Source organism: Aphidius gifuensis, linkage group LG2 (genome assembly GCF_014905175.1).
Source record: "Aphidius gifuensis isolate YNYX2018 linkage group LG2, ASM1490517v1, whole genome shotgun sequence".
NCBI lineage: Eukaryota > Metazoa > Arthropoda > Insecta > Hymenoptera > Braconidae > Aphidius > Aphidius gifuensis.
The window spans coordinates 24,451,370-24,479,244 of record NC_057789.1 but is presented as its reverse complement, the minus strand read 5'-3'; the positions used below and the strand labels follow the sequence as shown (position 1 = coordinate 24,479,244).

At 29.7% G+C, this 27,875-nt stretch overlaps 9 protein-coding genes and 1 pseudogene across 14 annotated transcripts; 8 read left to right on the top strand and 2 right to left on the bottom strand.

Moving 5' to 3' along the window:
* The first annotated feature begins 6,987 nt into the window (after positions 1 to 6,987).
* Positions 6,988 to 8,829, top strand: LOC122849683 (serpin B8-like). Its single transcript, XM_044148453.1, has 7 exons — positions 6,988 to 7,194; positions 7,294 to 7,476; positions 7,573 to 7,783; positions 7,863 to 8,077; positions 8,170 to 8,391; positions 8,465 to 8,603; positions 8,668 to 8,829. The coding sequence occupies exons 1-7, from the start codon at positions 7,096 to 7,098 to the stop codon at positions 8,805 to 8,807; spliced, it is 1,209 nt and encodes a 402-aa protein (XP_044004388.1). The 5' UTR covers positions 6,988 to 7,095; the 3' UTR covers positions 8,808 to 8,829.
* Positions 8,830 to 9,633: 804 nt separating this feature from the next.
* Positions 9,634 to 11,136, top strand: LOC122849682 (bifunctional methylenetetrahydrofolate dehydrogenase/cyclohydrolase, mitochondrial). The gene is made up of 3 exons (XM_044148452.1): positions 9,634 to 9,898; positions 10,163 to 10,716; positions 10,790 to 11,136. The coding sequence occupies exons 1-3, from the start codon at positions 9,837 to 9,839 to the stop codon at positions 11,134 to 11,136; spliced, it is 963 nt and encodes a 320-aa protein (XP_044004387.1). The 5' UTR covers positions 9,634 to 9,836.
* Positions 11,137 to 11,234: 98 nt separating this feature from the next.
* Positions 11,235 to 12,777, top strand: LOC122849679 (glyoxylate reductase/hydroxypyruvate reductase-like). Its single transcript, XM_044148450.1, has 4 exons — positions 11,235 to 11,450; positions 11,510 to 11,830; positions 11,898 to 12,355; positions 12,431 to 12,777. The coding sequence occupies exons 1-4, from the start codon at positions 11,266 to 11,268 to the stop codon at positions 12,556 to 12,558; spliced, it is 1,092 nt and encodes a 363-aa protein (XP_044004385.1). The 5' UTR covers positions 11,235 to 11,265; the 3' UTR covers positions 12,559 to 12,777.
* Positions 12,778 to 12,875: 98 nt separating this feature from the next.
* On the top strand, positions 12,876 to 14,161 carry LOC122849680 (thioredoxin domain-containing protein 15). The gene is made up of 4 exons (XM_044148451.1): positions 12,876 to 12,930; positions 12,991 to 13,307; positions 13,388 to 13,641; positions 13,714 to 14,161. Exons 1-4 carry the CDS (start codon positions 12,885 to 12,887, stop codon positions 14,066 to 14,068), a joined length of 972 nt encoding a protein of 323 aa, XP_044004386.1. The 5' UTR covers positions 12,876 to 12,884; the 3' UTR covers positions 14,069 to 14,161.
* Positions 14,162 to 14,363: 202 nt separating this feature from the next.
* Positions 14,364 to 18,145, top strand: LOC122849678 (zinc finger protein 3 homolog). 6 transcript variants are annotated; one of them, XM_044148449.1, is made up of 7 exons: positions 14,364 to 14,597; positions 14,934 to 15,045; positions 15,107 to 15,206; positions 15,269 to 16,327; positions 16,406 to 16,543; positions 16,622 to 16,779; positions 16,856 to 17,563. In XM_044148449.1, the coding sequence occupies exons 1-7, from the start codon at positions 14,551 to 14,553 to the stop codon at positions 17,399 to 17,401; spliced, it is 2,160 nt and encodes a 719-aa protein (XP_044004384.1). In that variant the 5' UTR covers positions 14,364 to 14,550; the 3' UTR covers positions 17,402 to 17,563. The 6 variants fall into 6 exon arrangements, with proteins under 6 accessions (XP_044004384.1, XP_044004382.1, XP_044004381.1 ...); XM_044148447.1 differs by having other exon boundaries at positions 14,364 to 15,045; positions 16,856 to 17,562; XM_044148446.1 differs by having other exon boundaries at positions 16,406 to 16,779; positions 16,856 to 17,425.
* A 695-nt stretch (positions 18,146 to 18,840) lies between these two features.
* On the top strand, positions 18,841 to 19,586 carry LOC122849595 (histone H1-like). Its single transcript, XM_044148362.1, has one exon. It carries the CDS (start codon positions 18,873 to 18,875, stop codon positions 19,584 to 19,586), a length of 714 nt encoding a protein of 237 aa, XP_044004297.1. The 5' UTR covers positions 18,841 to 18,872.
* An 885-nt stretch (positions 19,587 to 20,471) lies between these two features.
* On the bottom strand, positions 20,472 to 20,921 carry LOC122849641 (histone H2B). The gene has a single exon (XM_044148413.1). It carries the CDS (start codon positions 20,904 to 20,906, stop codon positions 20,532 to 20,534), a length of 375 nt encoding a protein of 124 aa, XP_044004348.1. The 5' UTR covers positions 20,907 to 20,921; the 3' UTR covers positions 20,472 to 20,531.
* Positions 20,922 to 21,203: 282 nt separating this feature from the next.
* On the top strand, positions 21,204 to 21,620 carry LOC122849633 (annotated as a pseudogene).
* A 1,109-nt stretch (positions 21,621 to 22,729) lies between these two features.
* LOC122849624 (histone H3) lies at positions 22,730 to 23,171 on the bottom strand. Its single transcript, XM_044148393.1, has one exon. The coding sequence runs from the start codon at positions 23,144 to 23,146 to the stop codon at positions 22,736 to 22,738; it is 411 nt and encodes a 136-aa protein (XP_044004328.1). The 5' UTR covers positions 23,147 to 23,171; the 3' UTR covers positions 22,730 to 22,735.
* A 257-nt stretch (positions 23,172 to 23,428) lies between these two features.
* Positions 23,429 to 23,781, top strand: LOC122849649 (histone H4). The gene has a single exon (XM_044148420.1). It carries the CDS (start codon positions 23,464 to 23,466, stop codon positions 23,773 to 23,775), a length of 312 nt encoding a protein of 103 aa, XP_044004355.1. The 5' UTR covers positions 23,429 to 23,463; the 3' UTR covers positions 23,776 to 23,781.
* Positions 23,782 to 27,875: the final 4,094 nt, after the last annotated feature.

Below are 27,875 nucleotides of genomic sequence, written 5' to 3'. Positions count from 1 at the left end.
TGATAATGTTGTCAGACTGTTGTTTTTGATACTAAGCAGCTTAAGTTTTGATAAACGACCGAAACATCCTGACTCGAGATTGTGCAGATTGTTTGATTTTAAATATAGTGTCTCAAGATTTTCAAGAGCATAAAATACACCTTCTGATAATGTTGTCAGACTGTTGTTTTTGATATTAAGCCACTCAAGATTTGACAAACTATCGAAGCAACCTGACTCGAGATTTTGTAGTTTGTTTGATTCCAAATCCAGTCCCTGAAGATTTTTAAGACCATTCAATACACCTTCTGATAATGTTGTCAGGCTGTTGTTTTTAATTCTAAGCCACTCAAGATGTGACAATCCATAGAAGCAACCTGACTCGAGATTTTGTAGTTTGTTTGAATCCAAATCTAGTGTCTGAAGATTTCCAAGACCAATAAGTACACCTTTGGATAATTTTGTTAGACTGTTGTTGTCGATAATAAGCCACTTAAGCTGTGACAATCCATCAAAACAACCTGACTCGAGATTTTGTAGTTTGTTTGATTCCAAATCCAGTTCCTGAAGATTATCAAGACCATTAAATACGCCTTTTGATAATGTTGTCAAGCTGTTGTTTTCGACACTGAGCCACTCAAGATCCGACAAACCATTGAAGCAACCTGAACCGAGATTTTGAAGTTTGTCTGATTCCAAATATAGATTATCAATATTTTCAAGACCAATAAATACATTTATGGATAATGTTGTCAGATTGTTGTTTCCGATATCGAGCTGTTCAAGTTTTGATAATCCATCGAAACACCCTGACTCGAGATTTTGTAGTTTGTTAAATTCCAAATATAGTTTCTGAAGATTTTCAAGACCAATAAATACACCTTTGGACAATATTGTCAGACTGTTTTCTTTCATGGAAAGCCAATGAAGTCGTGACATACCATTAAAGCAACCCGACTCAAAATGGTGTAACATGTTCGAAGACAAATTTAGTTTCTGAAGATTTTTAAGACCAATAAAAACACTTTCGGATAATGTTGCTAGACTGTTGTTGCTCATATCGAGCTGTAAAAGTTGTGACAAACCATTGTAACAACCTGACTCGAGATGTTGTAGCTTGTTTGATATCAAATCTATTATCTCGAGATTTTCAAGACCAACAAATATACCTTTGGATAATGTTGTCAGGCTGTTTTTTCCGATAATGAGCTTCTCAAGTTGTGATAAACCATCGAAACAACCTGACTCGAGATTTTGTAATTTGTTTGATTTCAAATCTAGTCTCCAAACATTTTCAAGACCAACGAATATACCTTTGGATAATGTTATCAGATTGTTGTTGCTGATGTTAAGCAGCTCAAGTATTGTTAAACCATCGAAACAACCTGACTCAAGATTTTGGAGTTTGTTTGATTCTAAATCTAGTGTCCTAAGGTTTTCAAGACCGACAAATACACCTTTGGATAATGTTGTCAGGCTGTTTTTGCCGATAATGAGCTCCTCAAGTTGTGATAAACCATCGAAACAACCTGACTCGAGATTTTGTAATTTGTTGGATTTCAAATCTAGTCTCTTAAGATTTTTAACACCAACGAATACACCTTTGCTTAATGTTGTCAGGCTGTGGTTGCTGATATCAAGTCGCTCAACTTTTGATAAACCATTGAAACAACCTGACTCGAGATTTTGTAGTTTGTTTGATTCCAAATCTAGTGTTTCAAGATTTTCAAGACCAATAAATACACTTTTGTTTAATGTTATCAGGCTGTTGTTTATGACAGCGAGCCACTTAAGATGTGATAAACCATCGAAACAACCTGGCTCGAGATTTTGTAGTTTGTTTGATTCCAAATCTAGTGATTCAAGATTTACAAGATCATGAAATACACCTTCTGATAATGTTATCAGACTGTTGTTTTTTATTCTAAGCAGCTTAAGATGAGATAAACCATCGAAACAACCTGGCTCGAGATTTTGGAGTTTGTTTGATTCTAAATCTAGTGTCCTAAGGTTTTCAAGACCAACAAATACACCTTTGGATAATGTTGTCAGGCTGTTTTTTGCGATAATGAGCTTCTCAAGTTGTGATAAACCATCGAAACAACCTGACTCGAGTTTTTGTATTTTGTTTGATTTCAAATCTAGTCTCCAAAGTTTTTCAAGACCAACGAATACACCTTTGGTTAATGTTGTCAGGCTGTGGTTGCTGATATCAAATCGCCTAACTTCTGATAAACCATTGAAACAACCTGACTCGAGATTTTGTAGTTTGTTTGAATCCAAATCCAGTGTCTGAAGATTCACAAGACCATTGAATACGCCTTCTGATAATGTTGTTAGACTGTTGTTTTTGATATTAAGCAAATCAAGATGTGACAAACTATTGAAGCAACCTGACTCGAGATTTTGTAGTTTGTTTGATTCTAAATCCAGTTCCTGAAGATTTTCGAGACCATTAAATACGCCTTCTGAAAATAATGTCAGGCTGTTGTTTTTGACTCTAAGCACCTTAAGTTGTAACAAACCATCGAAGCAACCTGGTTCAAGATTTTGTAGTTTGTTTGAATCCAAATCTAAAATCTTAAGATTTTCAAGACCAATAAATACACCTTTGGAACATGTTGTCAGACTGTTGTTTTCGATACTTAGCATATAAAGTTGTAACAATTCATCGAAGCAACCTGACTCGAGATTTTGCAGTTTGTTTGAATCCAAATTTAGGGTCTTAAGATTTCCAAGACCAATAAATACACCTTTGGATAATGTTCTAAGATTGTTGTTTTCGATAGTGAGTGACTCAAGATAGGATAAACTATTAAAACAACCAGACTCGAGATTTTGAAGTTTGTTTGAACACAAATATAGTGTCCGAAGATTTTTAAGATCAATAAATACATTTTTGGATAATGTTGTCAGATTGTTGTTTCTGATATTAAGCAGATCAAGTTTCGATAAACTATAGAAAAAACTTGACTGAAGATTTTGTAGTTTGTTAGATTCCAAATCTAGTGACTCAAGACTTTCAAGACCATTAAATACGCCTTCTGGTAATGTTGTTAGACTGTTGTTTTTGATACTAAGCAGCCTAAGTTCTGATAAACGACTGAAACACCCTGACTCGAGATTGTGCAGATTGTTTGATTTTAAATATAGTCTCTCAAGATTTTCAAGACCATGAAATACACCTTCTGATAATGTTGTCAGACTGTTCTTTTTGATAATAAGCCACTCAAGATGTGACAAACCATCGAAGCAACCTGACTCGAGATTTTGTAGTTTGTTTGATCCCAAATCCAGTCCCTGAAGATTTTCAAGCCCAATAAATACACCTTCTGATAATGTTGTCAGGCTGTTGTTTTTGATTTTAAGCACCTCAAGTTGTAACAAACTATCGAAGCAACCTGACTTGATATTTTGTAGTTTGTTTGAATCCAAATCTAGTGTCTGAAGATTTCCAAGACCAATAAATACACCTTTGGATAATGTTGTCAGATTATTGTTTCTGATACCAAGCTGTTTAAGTTTTAATAAACCATCAAAGCAACCTGACTCGAGATTTTGTAGTTCGTTTAGTTCCAAATATAGTTCTTGAAGATTTTCAAGACCAATAAATACACCTTTGCACAACGTTGTCAGACTGTTTTTGTTCATGGAAAGGAAATGAAGTCGTGATATACCATTAAAGCAACCTGACTTAAGATGGTGTAACTCGTTTGAAGACAAATTTAGTTCCTGAAGATTTTCAAGACCATTGAAAACGCCTTCGGATAATGTTGCTAGACTGTTGTTGCTCATATCGAGCTGTAAAAGTTGTGACAAACCATTGTAACAACCTGACTCGAGATTATGTAGCTTGTTTGAATTTAAATAAAGATAACTAAGCTCTTTTAAACTACGAAATATATCTTTTGATAATAATTTGAGATGGTTATTGGTGATATCAAGAGTATTTAAACTCAATAAATCATCGAAAGTACCTGGCTCAAGGTAACTAAGTTGGTTTGAGTTTAAACGTAGGACACATAGATCTTGTAGACCATTAAATATATCTTTTGATAAAGTTATTAGTTTGTTGTTATGTAGATAAAGTTCTTTAAGTTGCAATAAGTCATGGAAAATACTTGGCTCTAGATATTTTAGTTCGTTGAAATCCATTCGTAACGTCCGAAGATCATCAAGAGAAGTGAAGATATCTTTCGGTAGTGTCGTCAGCTTGTTATCGGTGATATTTAATTTTTTAACTTGAAGATTTTCGAGGCCATTAAATAAATCTCTTGGAAGATCAGTCAATGATTTCTTAGAAATGTCTATTTCATATTTTTCATCATTATTAGACAGTAACTCAACGATTTCTGGATCATAATAAGGTGACTTTTTGTTACAAAAGTATTTATTATGACTTTTAATAGTTGAAGTTGAAATACTTGTATCCATAACTGAAACATAATTAAATATTTGAAAATTTTATTGATTAAATTTGGAAAGTCACTGATACCTTGGCAAACAATATCCGTTATTAAAAAAAAAGAAAGAACTTGATATTCATAAAATAAATGCATTTACGATAGGAATTTTTAAATATTAGTATTTAAATATTTATAAAAATTAAAAAAGTGATTTTATTCATTTTAACGTATAGCTGTGAATAAGCTGTATATGCTGATTGTCGAAGTCATACGAATGATGTCATTTTCTTATTCGTGGTTTCAATGTTACTTCGAATAAATAATAAATTAATTTACTCACTCAAAATTTTGTCAATATATCAATATAGATATCAATGTCTTGATGATGACCAACTTGATCAGCTCTGATAGTGAAAAAGCTCTTTCTAACAATAGTGAAAAAAGTTTTATTCCTCAATTGGATAGATCTTTTAATGCCAAGTATTCTGGCAAAAAATCGCATCCATGATTTGTTTTTAGTTTTCTTAATAATCCGTCTTGAAAATTTACCAATATAACCTTCTTTTGTTAATAATAAAGTAATAAACAATTGAGTAATTTTTTATTATATCCTTGATTGTAGTATTTTTTCTAAGGTTTAATTTGGTCCTAGTACGAACTTTCTATCTACTTTACTTTAGGAGATATGAACGTTTTTTCATTTGGTCGTACAAAAAACAATACTATGTAGTAGGCTTACGCCTACGTAATAAAAAAAATAACTGATTAGGTGTTCAGTTCAAAGTCTAAATAGAAAGCGCCAAAGGCTACTGATAATAGTCAAAATACGTATAGAGTATAGAACACGTCAAAGCATCTAATGGAAAAAAAAAATAAAAAACCCCTCAAATATGACAAACGAATACATAATATACTTATGACTCATAAACACCTAATCGGTTATTGTTTTTATTTTTCTTTTTGTTATCTGTATAATATTAAAAATAGCTTTAAGAATGAAAATAAATCATCTATTAAAACTCAAATATTATTTAAATAATAAATATATAAAATTGAATATTAATTGAAACTGATGTTTTTTTTGAACTACTGATATTTAAATTGATTGATTTTTGGATCTATGGTTTTTTTGTTTTCAATAATAACCCCAAATATTTTCATATGACTATACATCTATATTGCAGAATTATTTCTCTTGTCAATACTGATAATCATTTTTTAGTACTGATGAATCATTTTTTTTTCATCATCATACCCAATGATTATAATATTGTTTTTTCTAATATATTAATATTCAAACAAGCAAAAACAACAAAATTCTTTTTTTTCTCTCTTGATTATTTATAGATAAATCTTTGTTTTAGTTTTTAATTATTGAATCAACATCAACAACATGCTCTCAGTAATGACTCATTATTAATAGCTTGTTATTATTAATGACAAATTTATCTTTATTATACTTATTTATATCATAAAAAAAAAAACCGTTATAATCGTTTGTATTAAAATATTGTGAACATGAAAAAATATATTTTTTGAAGATCCATTAAAATATAAAATCCATTATGAGTATTTAATAATTAATATAAATTATTAATTTTTATATTTTCAGTTTTTATCTTGTATATTTATCGATAAGAAACCTACAAAGTTTGGAAGTATCGACTTATTAAAAAGATGATCACTTGAGTCATCAATGCCACGAGAAAAAAAAAATTACATATTGATCAAGCTATGAATGTCACATGGTCATTAAAATGAGATTGATATTAAGGAACACATTTTCAATTTTTAATTGAATCGACGAATATATTATTGATACGTGGTCATCAAGGCCACGGAAAAATAATAATAATGTTTAGAATGCCACGTTTTTTTGAAAATGACATTGTGATAGACTAGACATATACACACAGTTTTAATTTCATATTTCAATTTATTACGAATATGCTATATTGATGTAATTTAAAATTAAAAGTATAGAATGATTTATCACTTACCCCAGTTATGAAAATTGCCAAAAAAATGTAGCCATAGCTGCAGCTATTTACGTGACGACGGTAGATTTATTTATCGTAAAAGTGATGGATGAGTCCAGTCAAGACCTCGTTAATAACAGGCACTTTTTGAAATTATATTAAAATAATTTTCTTGGATTGCAGCAGATGATGAAACTTTTTTTTAAAACGACGTGTGCTCTATTAATTAATAATTTTCGGTGAGGACAGAGCTAATGCGTACGGATCAAAGAATAATTCGTGAGTGAGTGGTGCGGCATTCAAGAAGACTATAGAAATATTAGTATATCTAGCATTAGACGCACACATTAAAAAAAAATTATATCAATCAGTGTGTTAGTCAAGTAAAAATGACTAACACGTCGATGTAAAATGACAATGCTTTACTCAAGTAAAAAAAAATGACTAATAAAAAATATTTTGTACAACACATCTAACTTTTATGTGATGGGTCACTCATTTCTTATCTTCATATTTATATTTTTTTTAAGGTAGTGGGAAAACCAGAGGTGATAGGACAGAGACGCCTGTATATTGATATCTCTGAGGTGTGTTATTCAGTAAGTGTGAGCAGCTCCAAGCAGCACAAACAACACAATCTCAACAAAACCACTTAAACAATTTTAAACACGATTGCCTTATTTTGTGTAATATCGTGACGCATCGTTGACCAAAAGAAAAGCTCGAGAATCATGCAAAATACTTTAGATACAATGTTTTACCCAACAAAACAAGAAAGCTTGTCAATTGTAGTTAAAAATATTGCGCGTTTTTCAACGAGTTTTTACAAGGTATATGTGCGGTAACATAATAAAATAATAAATTTAATTTAAAAATCTTCCTCAAATTATTAGCAAGAATTAATTTTTTTAATTAAATATTTATTTCAGACTGCTAGTAAAGATGAAGAAAGTAATTTTATTTGTTCACCAATTAGTGCCTCAATCGCACTTGCAATGACAGCCTTTGGAGCAAGAAATAAAACCGAAAAAGAAATGCGTTCCGTATTACAATTTTGTGGTGATGATGAAGTCAATAAATTAGGCTACCAACTTCTGGTTGACACGTTTAATGTAAGTAATTAAAATTATTATTCAATAGCTTCCTAATACAATACAACATGGAGCATTAATTATCATTAATAACAACCTATATTTAAATATTTTCAGGCATTTAAAAATGTACAACTTAATATTGCCAACAAAATGTTTGTGTCAAACAGTATGAAAGTACATTGTCCATACATTTCCGTAACAAAAGATTTTTTTAGATCTGAATTACAGTTGGTTAACTTCGGGGAATGTGAGACGGCCCGGAAAATAATTAACGAGTGGTGTGAAAATAAAACCAATAAGACAATTAAGGATATTCTACAACCAGGTGAGTGACTCATAGAAAATATTTCATTTTCTTTCCAATATATTCACAGTATTTATACAAAATTTATGATCTTCAACAGGTGATATTAAACCATTGACAAGACTGGCAATCGTCAATGCAATTTACTTCAAAGGAGGCTGGTTACATCCGTTTGATGAAGAAGAAACAGATCTTAAACCATTTTATATAAATAACGAAACTCAAACAGACGTATTAATGATGCAACAAGAAGCCTCATTTAATTTTGGTAAACTCAAAAAACTTGATGCTAAATTTGTAGAGCTCCCTTACGAGGTTTGTAAACAAAAAACATGATAATAATTAGTTTAAATATTACACCAAAAAAGTAAAATTGATTATTAATTAAAATTTATTTTTATCAACAGAGTAACAGTGTAGATGATGCAATGAGCATGTTTATTATTCTCCCAAATAAAAATGATGGATTAAAAATCATTGAAGAAAATTTAGACCAAATAGATTTTAGACGATTGCATGATCAGCCAAAACGAAAATTGGATGCTTATGAATATCGAGAATCTGTACTTTTAAAATTACCAAAATTTAAAATTGAAAGCACAATACAACTTAAAAATATACTTAAAGAGGTATAATTAATTTTTTTTTTTATTTTAATTCAAGTAGAATTAAATATTTATTTAGAAAATTTAATTTTTTCAGATGGGTATGATTGAAATGTTTGATGAAGAAAAAGCTGATTTTTCTGGTGTTACAGATAATCAAATTTTTGTTGATAAAGTAATTCAAAAAGCTTTTATCGAAGTGAATGAAAAAGGAAGTGAAGCTGCAGCTGCTACAGGTAATTATTTGAATATTTAATGACGCATTTGTTATCAGTCTAAATGATATTTTTTCTTTTCTAGTTGTTGCAGAAAGAAGTCGGTGTGGAGCAGATCATAGGATAATTGTTGACCGGCCATTTTTCTGTGTTATTGTTGCAACAAAAACAGGCACACAACTCTTTAATGCTCGAGTTGTAGATCCTTCCAATGGTTCATCATAATAACTTCATAGTGTTCACTTATTTCTACGCTGCATAGCCTGTCTTGAAACCAACAACAAAACATGTTACTATAGGTTTAATGACATATGTTATTTTTTTTTTTATTCCGTTTATGATTAACTTGTTTATGAAATAAAATTGTATGAGTAAATTTGTTCTCATATGTTTCAGTAATTCTTTACTAAACAATCATTGTTTTTTATAATATATACTTTTGATGTCTACAATAAAAATTTAAAACAGAATATATTGTTGTTATTTTTTATTATTGAAATATTATGGTTACCAATTATTCTTTGAAAATTATAAATATTGTTTTTATTAGTTCCTATTATAAAAAGGACACTTGACCGCTTTTTATTCGTGATGTGATTGGTCGAAATTTTGTAGCATTTGTTAATTATAACTAATATTTTATTATTTTCTCTCTTATTAAATAAAATTGCTTGCCCTGAAAAGATCCAATTTTTGTTTATATTATATTTGCCATTCATTTAGAGCTGGCATACTTAGTACCAGCATCGCTGCTAAAATATTTTGAAATAACATTCGAATGTTATTTCCAGTCAAAATTCATCATTTTATTTTACTTGTATATTACGCATACTACCCTTATTATACTCCGTTCTATACCACGTGTCTTTTGGCTACCACTCTGTTTTCTCTATTATGATAATCAGCTGTTTTATCGACATCGCAAACAGTATGTTTACCATAAAACAGATATATTATTACTAAAAAAATAAAAATAACAAAATAATCAAAGCGTCATACAAATTCATAAATAATAATTAATTATTTAAAAATTAATACAATTTAATTGATGTTTTATTCATTGTTTAAAATAAATTTTTCAAGTTTATTTTTTTAGCTCTATAGTGTGCATGGAATACTTTGATGTTTAGAACACGTGCGTTCTCAGCCGACACCAGCCGACAGTCCGACACTAGACACGCAACCTTTGTAAACAATAAATAAATTTTAATATCAATATATTGCTTTAAATTATTAAATTAATTAGCCATAAAGATGTTTAAAGTTATAAAAACAGCCAGTTATCGGATACAACAATTCAGCACTTCAAACATTCGGTAAAAATAACAAAAAAAAAACAAAAAATTACAATATATGTTCTATATTTTATTTATACTTTTTCTGTTTTCCTGATCCAGCCAAATCATTCTGTTTCTTTTTTTTTTCTTTCTTTTCTGAAGAATACTCATTATTATTATTTCGTCTGTCAATCTTTTTACACATGCGCCTAATTAAGGCGGGTAAATATCAAATAAAACTATCATTTAATAGAAAAAAAAAATTGAACATAAATAAAACAAAATTAACATTTTATTTTTCAGATCAAAAGCATTGATAATATCAGGAAATAAATTAGCAGCTGAAATTCAGGATAATCTAAAAATATCAATAAATAAATGGGAAGAATGTGGAAATAAAAAACCGCATTTATCAGCAATATTGGTTGGTAATAATCCAGCAAGTAAAATTTACATTGAAAGAAAAATGAAAATAGCAAGTGAAATTGGTATAAAAGGCACCACAATATATTTAAATTCAACAACAACACAAGATGAATTATTACGTAGAATTAATCAGCTAAATAATGATGAAGATGTTGATGGTATAATTGTACAGTTACCATTACCAAGTGGTATTGATGAAAAGTTAATATGTGATGCTGTCTCACCAGACAAAGACGTTGATGGTTTTCATTCAACAAACATTGGAAAATTAAGTACAGATAGTGATGGTTTTATTCCAGCAACAGCACTTGCTGTTAAAGAGCTAATTTTAAAATCTGGTATTAAAACTCTTGGACAAAATGCATTGGTCATTGGAAGATCTAAACATGTTGGTTTACCAATTGCACTATTACTACACTCAAATGGAGAAGGTACAGCATCAAATTGTTGATTGATAAATCTTTTAAATTCAATTATTTATATTTGACTTTTTATCTTTTTTAGGTCATACAAATGCACTTGATATGACAACGACAATTTGTCATGTTCATACACCAAAAGAAGAATTAATCAAATATGGAAAACTTGCTGATGTTGTTGTATCAGCAACTGGTGTACCAGGACTTGTTACAAGTGACATGATTAAACCTGGAGCATGTGTTATTGATGTTGGTATAACAAGAGTATATATGCTAAATGGAAAAACTAAAATTGTTGGAGATGTTGATTATGAACAAGTTAAAAGTATTGCTGGTTTTATAACACCTGTACCTGGTGGTGTTGGACCTATGACTGTTACTATGCTTATGAAAAATACATTTATTGCTACTCAAAAAAGACATAAACAATAAATAATATTTATCTATTTAATAAAAATAATTTTGTTGATTTAAATTTATTTATTTTAGTATTATTACGTAACAATGAACTTATGAACTTGATAATATTTAATATCTTAATTCTTTAATTGAACAGAGGTTATGAATCTCCAGTCAATGGAAATGATTAGCAAATTTTTATCACGAGTTGTCACTTTACATTCACTAAAAATTCAACAACAGTCAATAAATTTTACTCAAAGATTTAATCATAAAATGTCACGTCAAAGAGTTCTTGTTACTAGAGGAGATATTCCAGAACCAGGACTTTCAATATTAAAAAATAAGTATGTACATTAAAAACAAATTAGATAAATTAATTAATTTTATCATTTAAAATTTTTAGATATGATTTAATTTGTTGGAATAAAACAACTCCAATACCAAGATCAGATTTATTGTCAATGGTTAAAGATGTTGATGGAATTTTTTGTCTTCTTACTGATAAAATTGATGAAGAAGTATTGACAACAGCTGGTGCAAAATTAAAAGTTGTTAGTACTATGTCAGTTGGGCTTGATCATTTAAATTTGAATGCTCTTAAATCAAGAGGTATTCATGTTGGATATACACCAGGTGTTTTAACTGATGCAACTGCTGAATTAACAGTTGGACTACTATTGGCAACATCTAGAAAACTCATTGCTGCTGAACATGCACTACGAAAGTTAGTTGACAATTTTTCTAAGTATTTAAAAGCTAATATAATAAATTTCGATGATAAATAATTACAGAGGTGAATGGACAAGTTGGTCACCAAATTGGATGTGTGGTCCAGGTCTTGCTAAATCAACAGTTGGAATTGTTGGTCTTGGTAGAATTGGTGCACGTGTTGGAGAATATCTTAAACCATTTGGTGTTAATAAAATATTATATTCGAGTAGAACTGAAAAACCAGATGCTAAAAAATTTGATGGACAACATGTTAATTTAAATACACTTTTAATTGAAAGTGATTTTGTCATTGTAACAATTGCCCTGACACCAGAAACACGTGAAATGTTTGGTAAATCATCATTTGATATGATGAAATCAACAGCTATATTTATAAATATCAGTCGTGGAGAAATTGTTGATCAATCAGCACTCATTGATGCATTAAAAAATAACAAAATACGAGGTGCTGGATTGGATGTCATGACACCTGAACCTATACCACTTGATCATGAACTTCTTAAGCTTGATAATTGTGGTAAATATATTATCAATAATAATTAAATATTTATTAAATTAATAATACTAAAAATATCATATTTTTTTTGTGTAGTTCTGTTACCACATATTGGAAGTGCTGCTATCGAAACAAGAAGAGAAATGTCAGTAATAACAGCTAATAACATTTCAGCTGTTCTTGATGGTCATCCTGAAAATATGCCAAGTCCAGTTATCATTTAAATATTATAATTTATATTATCTAAAATATTCAATAACTATTTGCATTTTCCCACTCAAATTGATGACTCTCGGCCATTTTTCCCACTTGATTCTATTACTATTACTATAGGGAAAATGGCCACTACGTTGATCATAATAATCAATAATATATAAACGTCATTATTGTGTATTTTTCTATTTTTCTTTGAATGTCAATAAAGTGTTTATTCAACTTAACAGTAAATACTAATTAGTATTTATCAATTTTATTTATAAATAATTTTTATAATTTAACTTATCATACTTGAAAAATATTTATAAGTCATGATTATCAATTTTTATTTATCATGATGTATACTAGGTTATTTTTGTCATTATTTATTTTATTTTTAGGTAAGTTAATTATTATTTATTAAAAAATCAATAGCTAATATTAATTATGATTTATTTCAGTTTGTTTTATAAAAATTAATGGAGAAAATCATGCTGAACTTGGTGAATCAAGTCAAGATAATATACTTGATAAATTTGGAGTAAATGAAAATGAAATATTAAATGATGATAAAGTTGACAGTGAATTGACAGTTGACGTTAATAAATATGACGAAAATCAAGAAGAACCTTTAGATGAAATAGAGATTAGTAATTTCGAAAATTATGATGATGTTGTTGAAGAAAAAGGAAATGTTACATTGACTGAGCCAATTAATGAACCAAAACCTAAAGTTTATAGAAATTGTGTTACTGGTAAAACTTATGGAACTGTTGAAGTAAATAATAATTATTTAAAATTAAATAACAGTTTAAATTAAATTTATTAATCATCATAAACGTGATTTACTTTTTCCAGGTTGTCAATGCAACAAGACTGATGGAACTATTAATAATGGAACCATCAAATCGTACAGATGCTTCAAAAGGTTCAGACGAAAAAGACGATAATAAATTGACTAATGGAAAAACAAATTCAACAACATGTGTATTAGTTTTATTTTATGCAAGATGGTGTTTATTTAGTAGTCAAGCAGCACCACATTTTAATGCACTAGCTAGATATTTTTCTGATATTAAAATTGTTGCAATTGATGCATCAAAATATCAAAGGTAAATTGTTACTAATCAACATGATATAAATCTAATAAAAATAATCGAAATTGTTTTATTTTTTTTGTGCAGTTTTAATACACAATTTGGAATTGTTGGTGTACCAACAATAATGTTTGTTTACAATGGTAAAGCATCATTTCGATTTAATGATACATCATATAATCTTGAAGCATTTTCGAAATTCGTTACTGAATATACTGGTCTAGAGCCAAGTGGTTCAATTTATGTTAATTCATCTGATTTTGGTGGACCAGTACCAAGTGTACCATCAAATAGTTTTGATTATTATCTTGTTTTATCATGGATATTTATTGCTGCTTGTGGATTTTATTTTACATTACAAAGCCAATGGTGGAAACAATTTGTTGAACTTGTTCAAAATACTTGGAGAGAAAGTAATGCACAACATGAACATACTGATTAAACAAAAAAAAAATGTTTTAATTTTATTTATTAGATACATTGTTGTTAATTAATATATGTAAATAATGAATTTATTAAAATTTAATTCTCATCTTATATATTTATTGTTTTTTACTATCAAAATATTTACATTTTTTTTTTTACTACCATTTTGATCAACGTAGTAGAAATGGTAGAAATTTCATTAGAAAAAAAAATATACAAGAAAAAGAAAGAGAGAGAAAAAAAACATGGCCGTCATTTTGATGTTCAATTTTTTATTTTTTGTGTGATTCATCAATGTTTCCCAACTTCATGATTGTGTATCTGGCATTTGTTTGAGCTGAAGTTCGTCCCTTGGAAATCGTTTTGAAACCACCTCGACCAATTTCTCCCGGGCCATTTGATTATAGTGTCTCAGTGTTCAAGTCAAATTTAAAAACAAATATTATTTATATCAACAAAATATCATATCATACTGGAAAATTATCAAGTGGAAATGAAATGTGGCCTTTTCGTGATACAGAATGTTTTGATAATTTTATCTCGAGGTTAGAATTTCCCTGACGGATTTTGTTTTATGAATTTTTTTTTTTTTTTTATATATTTTTTAATATATACTTAAATTATTTTTGTTGTGTTTTTGATTTTCTTTTTTTTGTTTAATTTAAGTACTTATTATTTAATTAATTAATTAATTATAAAAAAAAACTATATATTATTATTTAAAAATTGAAAAAGTGATTGATATTTAAAACAATAATAATGGGATCATTAGTTTTGCGATGTCCCATGTGTTGTGATGAAACTTTTAACAATTTACAACTGTTAAAGGATCATTTGTTGACTATGAACAATCTTTATTGTCCAAATGGTTGCTCATTTAGGTCTGAAACAGTTGCTGATCTTATCCAACATCTTGATGAATGTATACAAGTAGACGACGTTACATTTGGTGGTGATTCTTGTGAGATAAATGACAATGAAAATGTATTAATGGTAAATTATATTTAAAAACATATCTAATCATTGATAAATAATACGTTAATTAATTTTACAGGATCATCAAAATGTAGAAGACTTGTCTGATGATTTTTTGGTGAATGATGATGGTATCATGACGATAAATGGTTCACAAGATATTCAAGCTGATGATAATGGTAAATATAAATATATTTAATCAATAATAAATTGATAATAATATTGATAAATTATTTTTCAGAACAATTTGAAATTGATCAAGTAAACTGTGATATTAAAAATGAATATTTAGAGTTAAATGAAATAACAGATAATGATAATTTGGATAATAATGATGATACAAATGATGAATTTTTATATCAAACAATTGAAGATAATTTAGAAGAATCACAAGTATTATATGTACAAGATACAGATGGTATTATTAAAGATGACAGTATGATTGAGACATTTCAAGATGATACAATTGAGTATATTGATGCTGAGCAAAATTTCATTGAAATTGATCAACAAGAACAAATGCCAATTGATGATTTAGTTGATACAGATAACACATATAATTATTGTAATATTTGTGAAATAAGTTTTGAATCATTTAAAGAACACATGGCTGAATTTCATCCAGATTTATCAGCTACACAAATTAAAAATGATGATGATAATGATGAAGATATATATGGAGATGTTGAAACAATTATACCTGAAGAAACACCAGTACCATTAACAATTAAACCACAACGTCGTTCAGCAATGCAAACACTTCGTGTTGAACATTGTACTGATGAAGAAGGCAGAAGTTACATGAGAAAAGTTGTACAAATTGAACCATTTTGGGATCGTACAAATACAACAAATGAAACAAAACCAACATCAATGATTGAAAAATTTTTTTCATCAACTAAAAATGCTATTAATAATAATAAAATACGTGGTAATAATCAAGAAACATCAGAAACATTAACAGGTGATGAAACAAAACTTCAAAGACCATATCGTTGTCAGCAATGTTTAAAATTATTTACTCATTCTGGTGAATTTCGTTTACATGTTTGTGTAAATGGTAAAAATCAATGTAAATTATGTGATAAAGCATTTGCAACAATAAAAGCATTACAAACACATTTAAAATATCATATTGATTGTAAAAAAAATGAAATATTTAAATGTACAATATGTGGTACTGAATTTACATCACATAAAAGTTTACGTTTACATGCAAGAATGCATGCACCAGTACGTTCAAGACGTATTGAAGCACCAGAAGGTGATTCAAAAGATTGTTTTACATGTAAAGAATGTGGTATGTATTATTTTCTAAATTAACAATTTATATTATTATTTATTTAATTGATTAATTTGATTGTTTATTTTAAAACAGGTAAAATATTATCAGAATCATATAAAGATGCACATATGGCATTACATACAAGTGATGCAGTAACATGTGAAATATGTAATCGTAAATTTGGTACAACTGAAAGTCTTGAAATGCATCGTGCTGTACATCAAGAATTAGGTATAACTAAAAATCAATTAACAAATGAAACAGATATACCACAACCTGATCCTTTATCACTTTCTCCTGATTCCCCAGTTCCACGTAATTCATCACCAACAAAAGTAACAAGTTCTGATCCTCCTGATCCTTCAAAACCCTATCAATGTCAGTATTGTCCAAAACGTTTTAGAAGACCACATGAAAAAGTTAAACATGAAAGAATTCATACTGGTGAAAAACCCCATATTTGTGAGGTAAATAATTATCATTAATTATCATTCAATTATTTTATTTATATATCTAATATATTGTTTTTTATTTTGATAATAGGTTTGTGGAAAAACATTTCGTGTATCATTTTGTTTGACTTTACATATGCGTACACATACTGGTGTACGTCCATATGAATGTAAAGTTTGTAATAAAAAATTTAAAGCATCATCAGTTTATAATCATCATGTATTAACACATGGTGATGCACGTGCATATAAATGTGATTATTGTACAAAAACATTTAAAACACGTGTACAACTTGCTGGACATAAAAATAGTCATACAAAACCATTTCATTGTACTGAATGTTCAAGACCATTTGCATCACTTTATGCTGCACGTAATCATATTGAAACACATAAAAAAGATAATAATCTTAAATTTACTTGTCATATTTGTGGTGCATCATATGGACGTGCATTTGCTCTTAATGATCATATGAAAAGTCATGCTGATAATGATGATAATGCTGATGATGATCTACAACAAACATTACAACCACCAGAAGCTGCTAGAGAAGAAGAAGTACAAGATGATTATATTATGAATGAAGAAATTACTGAAGAAGAACTTATCAATGATTCTTCAGTTATTATTGGATAAATAAATTTTATGATTAAAAAAAAACCAAATAATTTATCAACAAAATGTTTTAAAAAAAAACAATTTTGTTTTTATATTTTTCATTCTAATTATTATTTTTTTTTTTGTTTTTTCAATATGTTTAAATAAAGATTTTTTTTAATTTGTAAACAAAAAAAAAACTTTATAAATTTAAAATTATGTAAGTTAATTATTTAAATTTAAATTCAATTAAGCACGTATGGTTTTTTTTATTCTTCAAATATGTTAAATAAAATTTAAGTGGAAATTTAATATTAGTCTTTTTTGGTTCATATTGAATATGAATAATTATTTAAACAAAATATTTATACATTTTCAAGATTTGTGAGATTATAAATAGTGCAATTAGTACACAAAAAAAAATAGAAATACTTTGTTTTATTTATAAATTAAAATAGTTAATTATGAGGATTTTAAAATGATTGAATATTGATTTATAAAATTGACCAAAGTAGATTGAATATATTGTTTATATTACTCTTCATTTAATTATTAATTTATTACTAATTTTTGTTTGCTATATTTGGGTAATTTTCTTCCACGAAAATATAAGAAAAATTATTTGTAAAGACCAGAAATATTTGTTGTTTAGAAAATTGAAAAATGACGATTAAAAAATTAATTTATTTATAACTTTTCGATGGAAATTATGTTACTAAATAATTGTTAACATAGCTATAAAAAAATTAATATATAAATAAACATGCCTGAATTTTAATAGTATTTCTTGTTTGTTTTGTTTTTTTGTCTTTTTATTTTTTACAACCATAAATGTCCTAGAATAAATGAAAGTGAACTGATTGAATTTTATTGTCTTAATTATTTAGGCTTAATTTTAAAATTTAAATTAAAAAAAAATTATTATTTAACAAATAAAAAACAAGTATAATTTAATATTGTAATTTTTGTTAACATCTATAACTCGGTGGCTCTGTCCTCACTCAGTGCTTTGTAAACAATTAATTATCTCGTATTTTTCGAATTGTTAATATGATATTTCGTCATTTATTAGAACAAAAATATATAAGTTATTTTTTAAAAATGTTTTTAAATTGTTTAAACATTGTCGATTGTTGTAATAACAACAAAAACATTGTGACACTGAGATATTGAAAAACTAGACATGATAATTGCATATTAATTGTTACGTTTAGTGTCATACTGAATAGTATGTGTTTTTATTTTATGAAAGATGAATCTTTTGGGTATTTAAAAAATGGAAAATAATAAATAAATATTATTCATAACATTAGATAAAAATTAATTAATGTTAATAGTTAATGCTTTTTATAAAATTGATTGAAGAGTTGTTGTGGTCAGAGCATGAATATTTCTCTGCACGGTCCGCGCTTCTGAATTCAGCTCGTGACTCACGCGCCTGCCTTTAAGTTGTTCTTTTAATTTTATCAGTGCTGTTACTTTTATATTATTATAAATAAATAATTCAACGATGGCTGATAAGTCTGCATCACCAGTTCCAGAAGTTGTTGCTCCAGCAAAAGCTGAAGCAGTGAAAAAAGCAACTACTGCAAAAAGTGCAAAGGCCAAGGCACCAAAAGCACCAAAGGCACTCAAGGCTCATCCAAGTACTGCTGATATGGTCAAGGCTGCAGTCAAGGATCTTGCTGAACGTAATGGATCATCACTTCAAGCTATTAAAAAATACATGGCTGCTAATTATAAACTTGACACTGAGAAACATGCATTGTTCATCAAGAAATATCTCAAGTCTGCTGTAACATCTGGTGATCTCATTCAAACTAAAGGTAAAGGTGCATCTGGATCATTCAAACTTGCTGCATTGAAAAAAGCAGCAAAGACTGAATCAAAGCCAAAAATTGTTAAAAAACCAACATCACCAAAAAAAGTTAAAGCTGTTAAAAAACCAGCAGCAGCTAAAAAAGCTGAAACAGCAAAAGCCATTGCCAAGAAAGTTACAGCACCAAAAAAAGCTGTTGCAGCAAAAAAACCAGTTGCTGAAAAGAAAACAAAAACAGCTGTTGCAAAAGTTGTCAAACCAAAGGCATCAAAAAGTCCAAAAGCTAAAAAAGCAACTAAAGCACCAACTGCCAAGCCTAAATCACCAAAACCAAAAAAGGCTATTGCTCCAAAAAAAACAGCTAAAGCAGCAGCAGCACCAAAAAAAGTTGCAGCAAAAAAATAAATTTATTCATCATACAAAATGGATAAATACTAAAAAAAAAATCGGCCCTTTTCAGGGCCATCAATTTATTTAAAACGTGATAAATAACTATATCAATTTATTTACTCCAAATCCTACATGTACCTGAATATTTATTTTGTTAATTATAACAAGAAACTATCACTGATAGAAAATTAGTCAATGATAAACAAATTATTTTTTTGCTTTATTTGTTATCTTGAAAAAAAAAAAAAATGTTGACGTATTTTTATGACATGACGTTGTTTATTTTTTCTTTCAGTTGCTCCAAAATGTATTATATAGAAATATTCTGATTATGGGGTTCTTTTTTCTTAATCGTACTGGAAATATAGATCTTGAAAATGGGGGTTTAAACATTACATGGCTATAGGTCCCCAGAAGGTCGAAACTACTTTAACTTTGGTATACGATCCTCGGCGATCGGAACAGCCGATATATCGCCAATATATATCGGATACTTTTACTCAATACTTTTTGATCCGATATACCGAGTATGTACTTTTCAATCCGATATATCGGATAACCGATATTTGAAAAAAAAATATCCGATATATCGATACTGAATACTTTTAAAAGTATCGCAATCGCACATTCCTATTTTGGTAAACTCTGGAAATACTTTGAAAACATTTATTAAGCAGCTTGGATATTGATAGAAATTATTCGATAATAAATAATCGAAATTCAATATCGAATATACGTATGAATATGATCGATATTATATCGTAACTATTTAGATGAAACACTGATGTACATGTATATATATAGTAAAATGATATATACAATATATATATATATAGGTTGATAATCGTTGCATACATATGAATATATACATATATACATGAAATGGATAGTATTCAGCGTTATATAAATTTGTTGGCCCTGAAAAGGGCCGATTGGTTTATGTTGTGTGGTGCCGGTTGTTTACTTGGAGCTGGTGTATTTGGTGACTGCCTTGGTGCCTTCACTGACGGCATGCTTGGCAAGTTCACCAGGAAGAAGAAGACGAACAGCAGTCTGGATTTCCCGTGATGTGATGGTTGATCTCTTGTTGTAATGAGCCAATCGGGATGCTTCAGCTGCAATACGCTCAAAGATATCGTTGACGAAACTGTTCATGATGCTCATGGCCTTGGATGAGACACCAGTGTCTGGATGAACTTGTTTCAATACCTTGTAGATGTAGATTGCGTATGATTCCTTCCTCTTCTTCCTTCTCTTGGACTTGTCAGTCTTGGTGATGTTTTTTTGAGCCTTGCCGGCTTTTTTAACAGCTTTACCACTTGCTTTTGGAGGCATGTTGATAGTTTGAGAATCAACTTGGAAATTGTGAGGGTCGGCCTTTTTCGGCCGCTTTTAACTATTTTTCATTGTGAACAGCGCACCAATAGCGTTAGAGAACGAGCAATTGTGGGCAAAGGAGAGTTGTGATTGTTGCGCTGTTTACAATTTTGTTGCTATTCTGTACTAAAAGAGTGACTAAAAGGGTGAAAACGCCACGCGATTGGTGCGCAGTTGCGGCAAAAAAGTCCATAAAAGCCGTTTTTCGGGGCCAAAAATTATCAGTCTTCTCTTACACGCCTTACGAGTCGTGTATTCATTAAGCATCAAATTTACTCCAAAAACTCCAAGTCATCATGTCTGGCCGTGGCAAAGGTGGTAAAGCAAAGGGAAAGTCAAAGACACGTTCAAACCGTGCTGGACTTCAATTCCCAGTTGGACGTATCCATCGTTTGTTACGTGGGTAACTACGCTGAACGTGTTGGTGCAGGTGCACCTGTCTACTTGGCTGCCGTTATGGAATACTTGGCTGCTGAAGTTCTTGAGTTGGCAGGTAATGCTGCTCGTGACAACAAAAAAACCAGAATCATTCCACGTCATCTTCAATTGGCCATCCGTAACGACGAAGAGTTGAACAAATTACTCTCTGGTGTAACCATTGCTCAAGGTGGTGTCTTGCCAAATATCCAAGCTGTTCTTTTACCAAAAAAGACTGAAAAAAGCAGTGCTTAAATTCAACAAGTTATCAACAATCAAACCAATCGGCCCTTTTCAGGGCCATCAATTAATTTAAAACGATATGTTACATTCTTTGAATTTTCATTCAATACGATTTTCTATTTTAGGAAATAAAAAATCTAATTTCCATTCAAATAATTTACTTCGAAATTTTAAATTTATTTTTCTTTGGTCTATAGAACAACAAAAAAAAAAATAGATACTCGTTACCAAATTTTAATTAAAAAAACAAATACATTTTTACTCGGTAAATTTTGGAGTAATTTATTTGTTTATATTTTCATGCACACATGTTTATGATTTTGCTCCTCGCATGCCTACATGTACATATTGGTCGTCTGCGCAACGCTCAAGTATTGATTTTCCTTAAGACTCACACAGCGTTGAACACCTGTCGATCTCTATGTGTATGTGTCCGACATACCAATGCCTAAGGATTTATTTGTTTCTAAGTTTTTCTATTATTACTAATTTATTTTAACTATTTATTCTTTTATTATTAATAATAAATTTCGTTGTTCTTTAAGAATAATTTGCAATAAAAAATGTCGAAAATATATTTACTCCAAAGTACTTGAATGGTCAACAAGTAGTTTAATAGTACTTGGTAGTTTTCGTTTAACAGACCTAAGCAAAAAAAAATTATTATACGGATTTATATAAGATTTGTTTAACAAGTTTAGTTCCGCTGCAAATTTTGGAGTAGTTTGATTGTTTACATTTTGATGCATACATGTTTCCCACTCCGGAATTTTGGAGTATACATCTCGCATGCCTGACCTATATCGGTCGTTTGCGCAACGCCAATTTATTGACTTTCTTAAAGCCTTACCCAACGTTGAACATCTGTTGAACATGTGTTGAACTGTTGAACATGTGTGCGTGAAACACAATGCAATACGTAAGGAAGTAATTTAAACAAAAACGTTTCGACACAAATCGGAGCAGAAAAGAATAAAAAAATATTGTTATACTATTGTATATATAAGATTGGTCAAAATGATGGTATATATATGTCAGTTGAAATTGAATGAATATTTTCTAGTTTGATTAATTTTATGGCCCTGAAAAGGGCCGATTGTTTTGGATTGTTGTGATGATATGATGCTCTAAGCACGTTCTCCTCGGATACGACGTGCCAATTGAATGTCCTTTGGCATGATGGTGACACGCTTGGCGTGAATTGCACACAAGTTGGTGTCTTCAAAGAGACCAACGAGGTAGGCTTCACTGGCTTCCTGGAGTGCCATAACAGCTGATGACTGGAATCTCAAGTCGGTCTTGAAGTCCTGAGCAATTTCACGAACAAGACGCTGGAATGGCAACTTGCGGATCAAAAGCTCAGTACTTTTTTGATAACGACGGATTTCACGAAGTGCTACTGTTCCTGGACGATAACGATGTGGTTTCTTTACACCTCCAGTTGCTGGTGCACTCTTACGAGCTGCCTTGGTGGCAAGTTGTTTACGTGGAGCCTTGCCTCCAGTTGATTTACGGGCTGTTTGCTTGGTACGAGCCATGTCGAATGTTGTTGTTGTTGCTTGGTTGAAGAACACAAGTGAAATGTGATTTTTGGAGTTTGGGGTTGCAGTTTTATGCACTTTGAAGCACTGGTTTACTGCACACTCATTGGCCGTCGACAAAATAGTAGGATAAGCCTTTTTTTCTATTAGCTGTTGACTGAATACTGTGAGAACATTTTTTTTTCATTGGCTCGGAGCCAAAAAGTGAGGGTAAAGTGTGCCAGAAAAAGTCCATAAAAGCGCGGTTTTGGGGTCTCCGAGCATCAGTTTCGACTTGTTCGTCCAACAGTTAACACAACTACAACCTATTCAACATGACTGGCCGTGGTAAAGGAGGCAAAGGACTTGGAAAAGGAGGAGCAAAACGTCATCGTAAAGTATTGCGTGATAATATCCAAGGTATCACTAAACCAGCTATTCGTCGTTTGGCTCGTCGTGGTGGTGTAAAACGTATCTCTGGATTGATCTACGAAGAGACCCGTGGTGTACTCAAGGTTTTCCTAGAAAACGTCATCCGTGATGCAGTCACATACACCGAACACGCCAAGAGAAAGACAGTCACTGCCATGGATGTTGTCTATGCATTGAAACGTCAAGGACGCACACTCTACGGTTTCGGAGGTTAAGCTCTACACACAACTCTAGCCACATCAACAATCAAACCAATCGGCCCTTTTCAGGGCCATCAAATATTTCAAACGATATGTAATATTCTTTATATTTTAATTCGACACGATTCTTAAAAAACAAATTTAATATATCTACTCTGAAAAAAAATAGACACTTGTTAAGAATTTTCATTTAAAAAAACGAATACATTCTACTATGTGAATTTCGGAGAAGTTTGATTCACGCACACATGTTTATTATTTTACTCCGAAATATTGGAGTACAGTTGTTGCATAAACTTTAACTAGCATATATTGGTCATCTGCGCACCGCCAAATAAAAGTATTTATTTTTTCTCATCAAGGCTCGTCGCTCCACGACATTGAACACCTGTCGATCGCCATATGTATACATGTGTATATATGCGTCCGACATACCAATTTATTTTTAAGGCAATGAAATAAACCAATTATTTTAAATCTATGAATGATTCAAATTTTGATACATGCATTAAAATTAATTAATAATATATTAAATAAATATTGAGTTGACGTGAAATAAAAGATAAAACGACAAAAAAAATGCAACTGCATTCAATTTTTATAAATTTTCAGGTTAATGAAACAATCGCCAAGGATGAGGACCATGAAATGCTTCTAAATTATGAATTCACCTATTTACCTTTTACAGCATATGATTTTTGTATTTCCTACTATAACTATTCCTGAATTTCTCTTGACCTTGCGGAAATTTTTAATACATAGAAAGTATTAATAGAATATATCGATATTTGTTAAGTCGAAAAAGGAATATCGAAAGACTCGATGTATCGATTTACTAAAATTCTCTCATTAATTTAGGAATCATTTTAGGGACCTTGCATGGATGGGTCTAAAATAAGGGTGCTCAGTTGATATTTTAAGTGATTTCGACGATTTTTTAAAAAAAGAAACAGACAACATTTTCCCTCTGTTTTTTGTCCTTTTCGCACCACAGAAATATTGTGTTATTTTTTTTTTCTTTTTTTTAAATTATTTGTTTATTTATTTTTAATTTATTTTCTTAATTCCGTTGGGTTTGGAAATCCTAAATCATTTGTACCAAATGCCTTTTTTTTTTTTGCGGTAATTTATGTTTGATTTTAAATGGTGCATTTTGTTCATTATATATGCCAACATTTTTTAATATGTCCCCTGATAGAAATATTTCTCCAACTTTCTCCGTCTTTTTTCCAACTTTCTCCACCTTTTTACGAAAATGACCCATGGTTGGAGAAAAGTTAAAAAAAAGTTAGAGTACATTTCAGGTTAGAGAAATAGCGGAAAAAAGTTGAAGAAAAATCGGAAAAAAGTTAAAGTAAATTTTTGGTTGGAGAAATTTGTCCGCCATTTCTCCAACCATGGGTCATTTTTGTAAAAAGATGGAGAAATGGCGGAAAAAAGTTGGAGAAAAGTCGGAGAAAAATTTCTACCAGGGTCTATATTTACAACCTTAGTATATATTATAGAATTCTTCGGTTCTGTCATAAATATCTTTTTCTATGCTATGTATTTGTAATTTCTTTTTAATATCTACATTTGTTTCATAAGGCTCAGCCTATTGCTTATCATTCTTAATGTTTTATTTTCTATTACGCCAAGGTATTTGGCTGATTTTTTTGGTTTTATAATTTTATAATACGCAAGAGAATTAGCTGCTAATACCATAAATGCCTGCGCGGGAAAACTATGAAAATAACTAAATTAGTGTTTTTCTCTCTTCCCGGTTCGCGCTCGAAGCTGTGCCATGCCAGAATCAAGAGTGGCAGCTTAGAAATGATCATGGAGTGATTGTAAAATTGGCCAAACCAAAAAAAGCCCAAGGCTTTGATAATATCCAAAATATAGTCCTCAAAAACCTACCCAATAAAACCTTAACCCAACTAATCCACATATTTAATTCATGCTTATACTCAGCATATTTCCCCAGCCAATGGAAAAAAGCAAAAATCCTGCCATTTAAAAAACCAGGGAAAGACCACAAGTTCCCCCAAAGCTACAGGCCTATAAGCTTGCTACCAACACTAGCAAAACTATTTGAAAACGTTATCAACGACAGACTCAATACACACCTACACAAACATAACATACTCATTGAAGAACAGTTTGGATTTAGAAAACACCACAGCACAGAACAACAACTAGCTAGACTAACAGACCACGTAACGGCCAACTTCAATATTAACAAACACACAGGACTATTATTATTAGACATAGAAAAAGCCTTCGACACAGTATGGATCGAGGCACTTTTTGCGGAAGATATAGCAATTTACACCTCCTCTGGTAATAAAAACATAATCATAAATAATATACAAAAACACATACAAGAACTAGAAGAATACTATAATACGTGGAAAATCAAAATAAACGTAGATAAAACAGAATTAATTATATTTAGTCACAACAAAAAACAACAAATAATAAAAACAGATCTAACACTATTTAATGAAAAAATAAATATAAAAAAAGAAGTTAAGTATCTAGGGCTCACCCTAGATACTAAACTTAATTATACGTCACATATAAATATTGTAGGCAAAAAATGCAATATAATGCAATAGGTATTTTGTACCCCCTAATAGGTAATTATAGCTACGTCAATACAAAAAATAAATTACTAACATACAAAATGTGCGTTAGACCAATTATTCTATATGCTGCTTTTTTAATTTTAATTAAAAAAAAAAAAAAAAAGGCGGAGAAATTTTTTACAAATCATGAGAATTTAGTGATCGGGGATCCCTAGCGGAACACTCAACAACAGTTTGATAGCGACTTGTTAATGACATGGGCGCTTATTCAATAGCAAATTAATAGCAAGTCAATAGCAAAAAGAATTATGGATTACAAAGGCTCTACATTACACTAAACATATTAAATTGATCTACATAAATTAAAGAAAAAATTAACAATGTTCCTATCACATTATTATAGCGTGATTCGATGTCATTTCTCAATAATGATAGCGAAGAACATGTTAAATTTTTAGGTTATGTCCGAGCTGTTGTTGTCTGAGTTTTGGTAATTTATGAAACTTACGGCGAGAATGGAATGACATGAAACATCCACTCAATAGCTAGTCAATAGCCAGTTAATAGCAAAAAAAAAGTACAAAAATACGATATTTATCATTGCTATTGTTTAATTGTTTATTATATTGTTTTTTTAAAAGTTTTTAACAATATAAAATTAAAAAATTTTTTCGTTTAAATTGTCCAACATCTAGTCAATAGCAAATAATAGTAGATCAATAGCAAATTGTAGTAACTCATTGAAGCTAGTCAATAGCTAACAATAGCAAAAAAAAAAAAAAATTACAAAAATACGATATTTATCATTGTTATTGTTTAATTGTTTATTATATTGTTTTTTTAAAAGTTTAAACAACAATACATAAAATTGAAAAATTTTTTCGTTTAAATTGTCAACATCTAGTCATAGCAAAGTTCAGATCAATAGCAAGCAAAAATTCTAGCAACTCTTTAATAGCTAAGTAATAAACAATAGCAAAAAAAAGTACAAAATATATTTATCATTGTTATTAAGTTTATTGTTGTTGTTAATTGTTTATTATATTGTTTTTTGAAAGCCAACAACAATACATAAAATTAAAAAAAAAAATTTTTTGTTTAAATTCCGTCTAACATCTAGTCAATAGCAAGTCAACAGCAGATCAATAGCAAATTGTAGCAACCTAAAATAGCTAGTCAATAGCTAGTCAATAGCAAAAAAAAAAAGTACAAAGATATTTAATTGTTGTTATTGTTTATTTTTGTTGTTGAATGTTGTTACATTGTTTTTTGAAAGTTTTCAACAACAATACATAAAAATTAAAAAAAAAAATTTTTTTGTTTAAATTCGTCTAACATCTAGTCAATAGCAAGTCAACAGCAGATCAATAGCAAATCGTAGCAACTAATAGCTAGTCAATAGCTAGTCAATAGCAAAAAAAAAAAAAAAAAAAGTACAAAATATAGATATTTATCACATATTGTTTATTGTTGTTGTTTAATTGTTTATTGCAGCTGTGCTTTTGAAAGTTTTCAACAACAGTATAAAAATTAAAAAAAATTTTT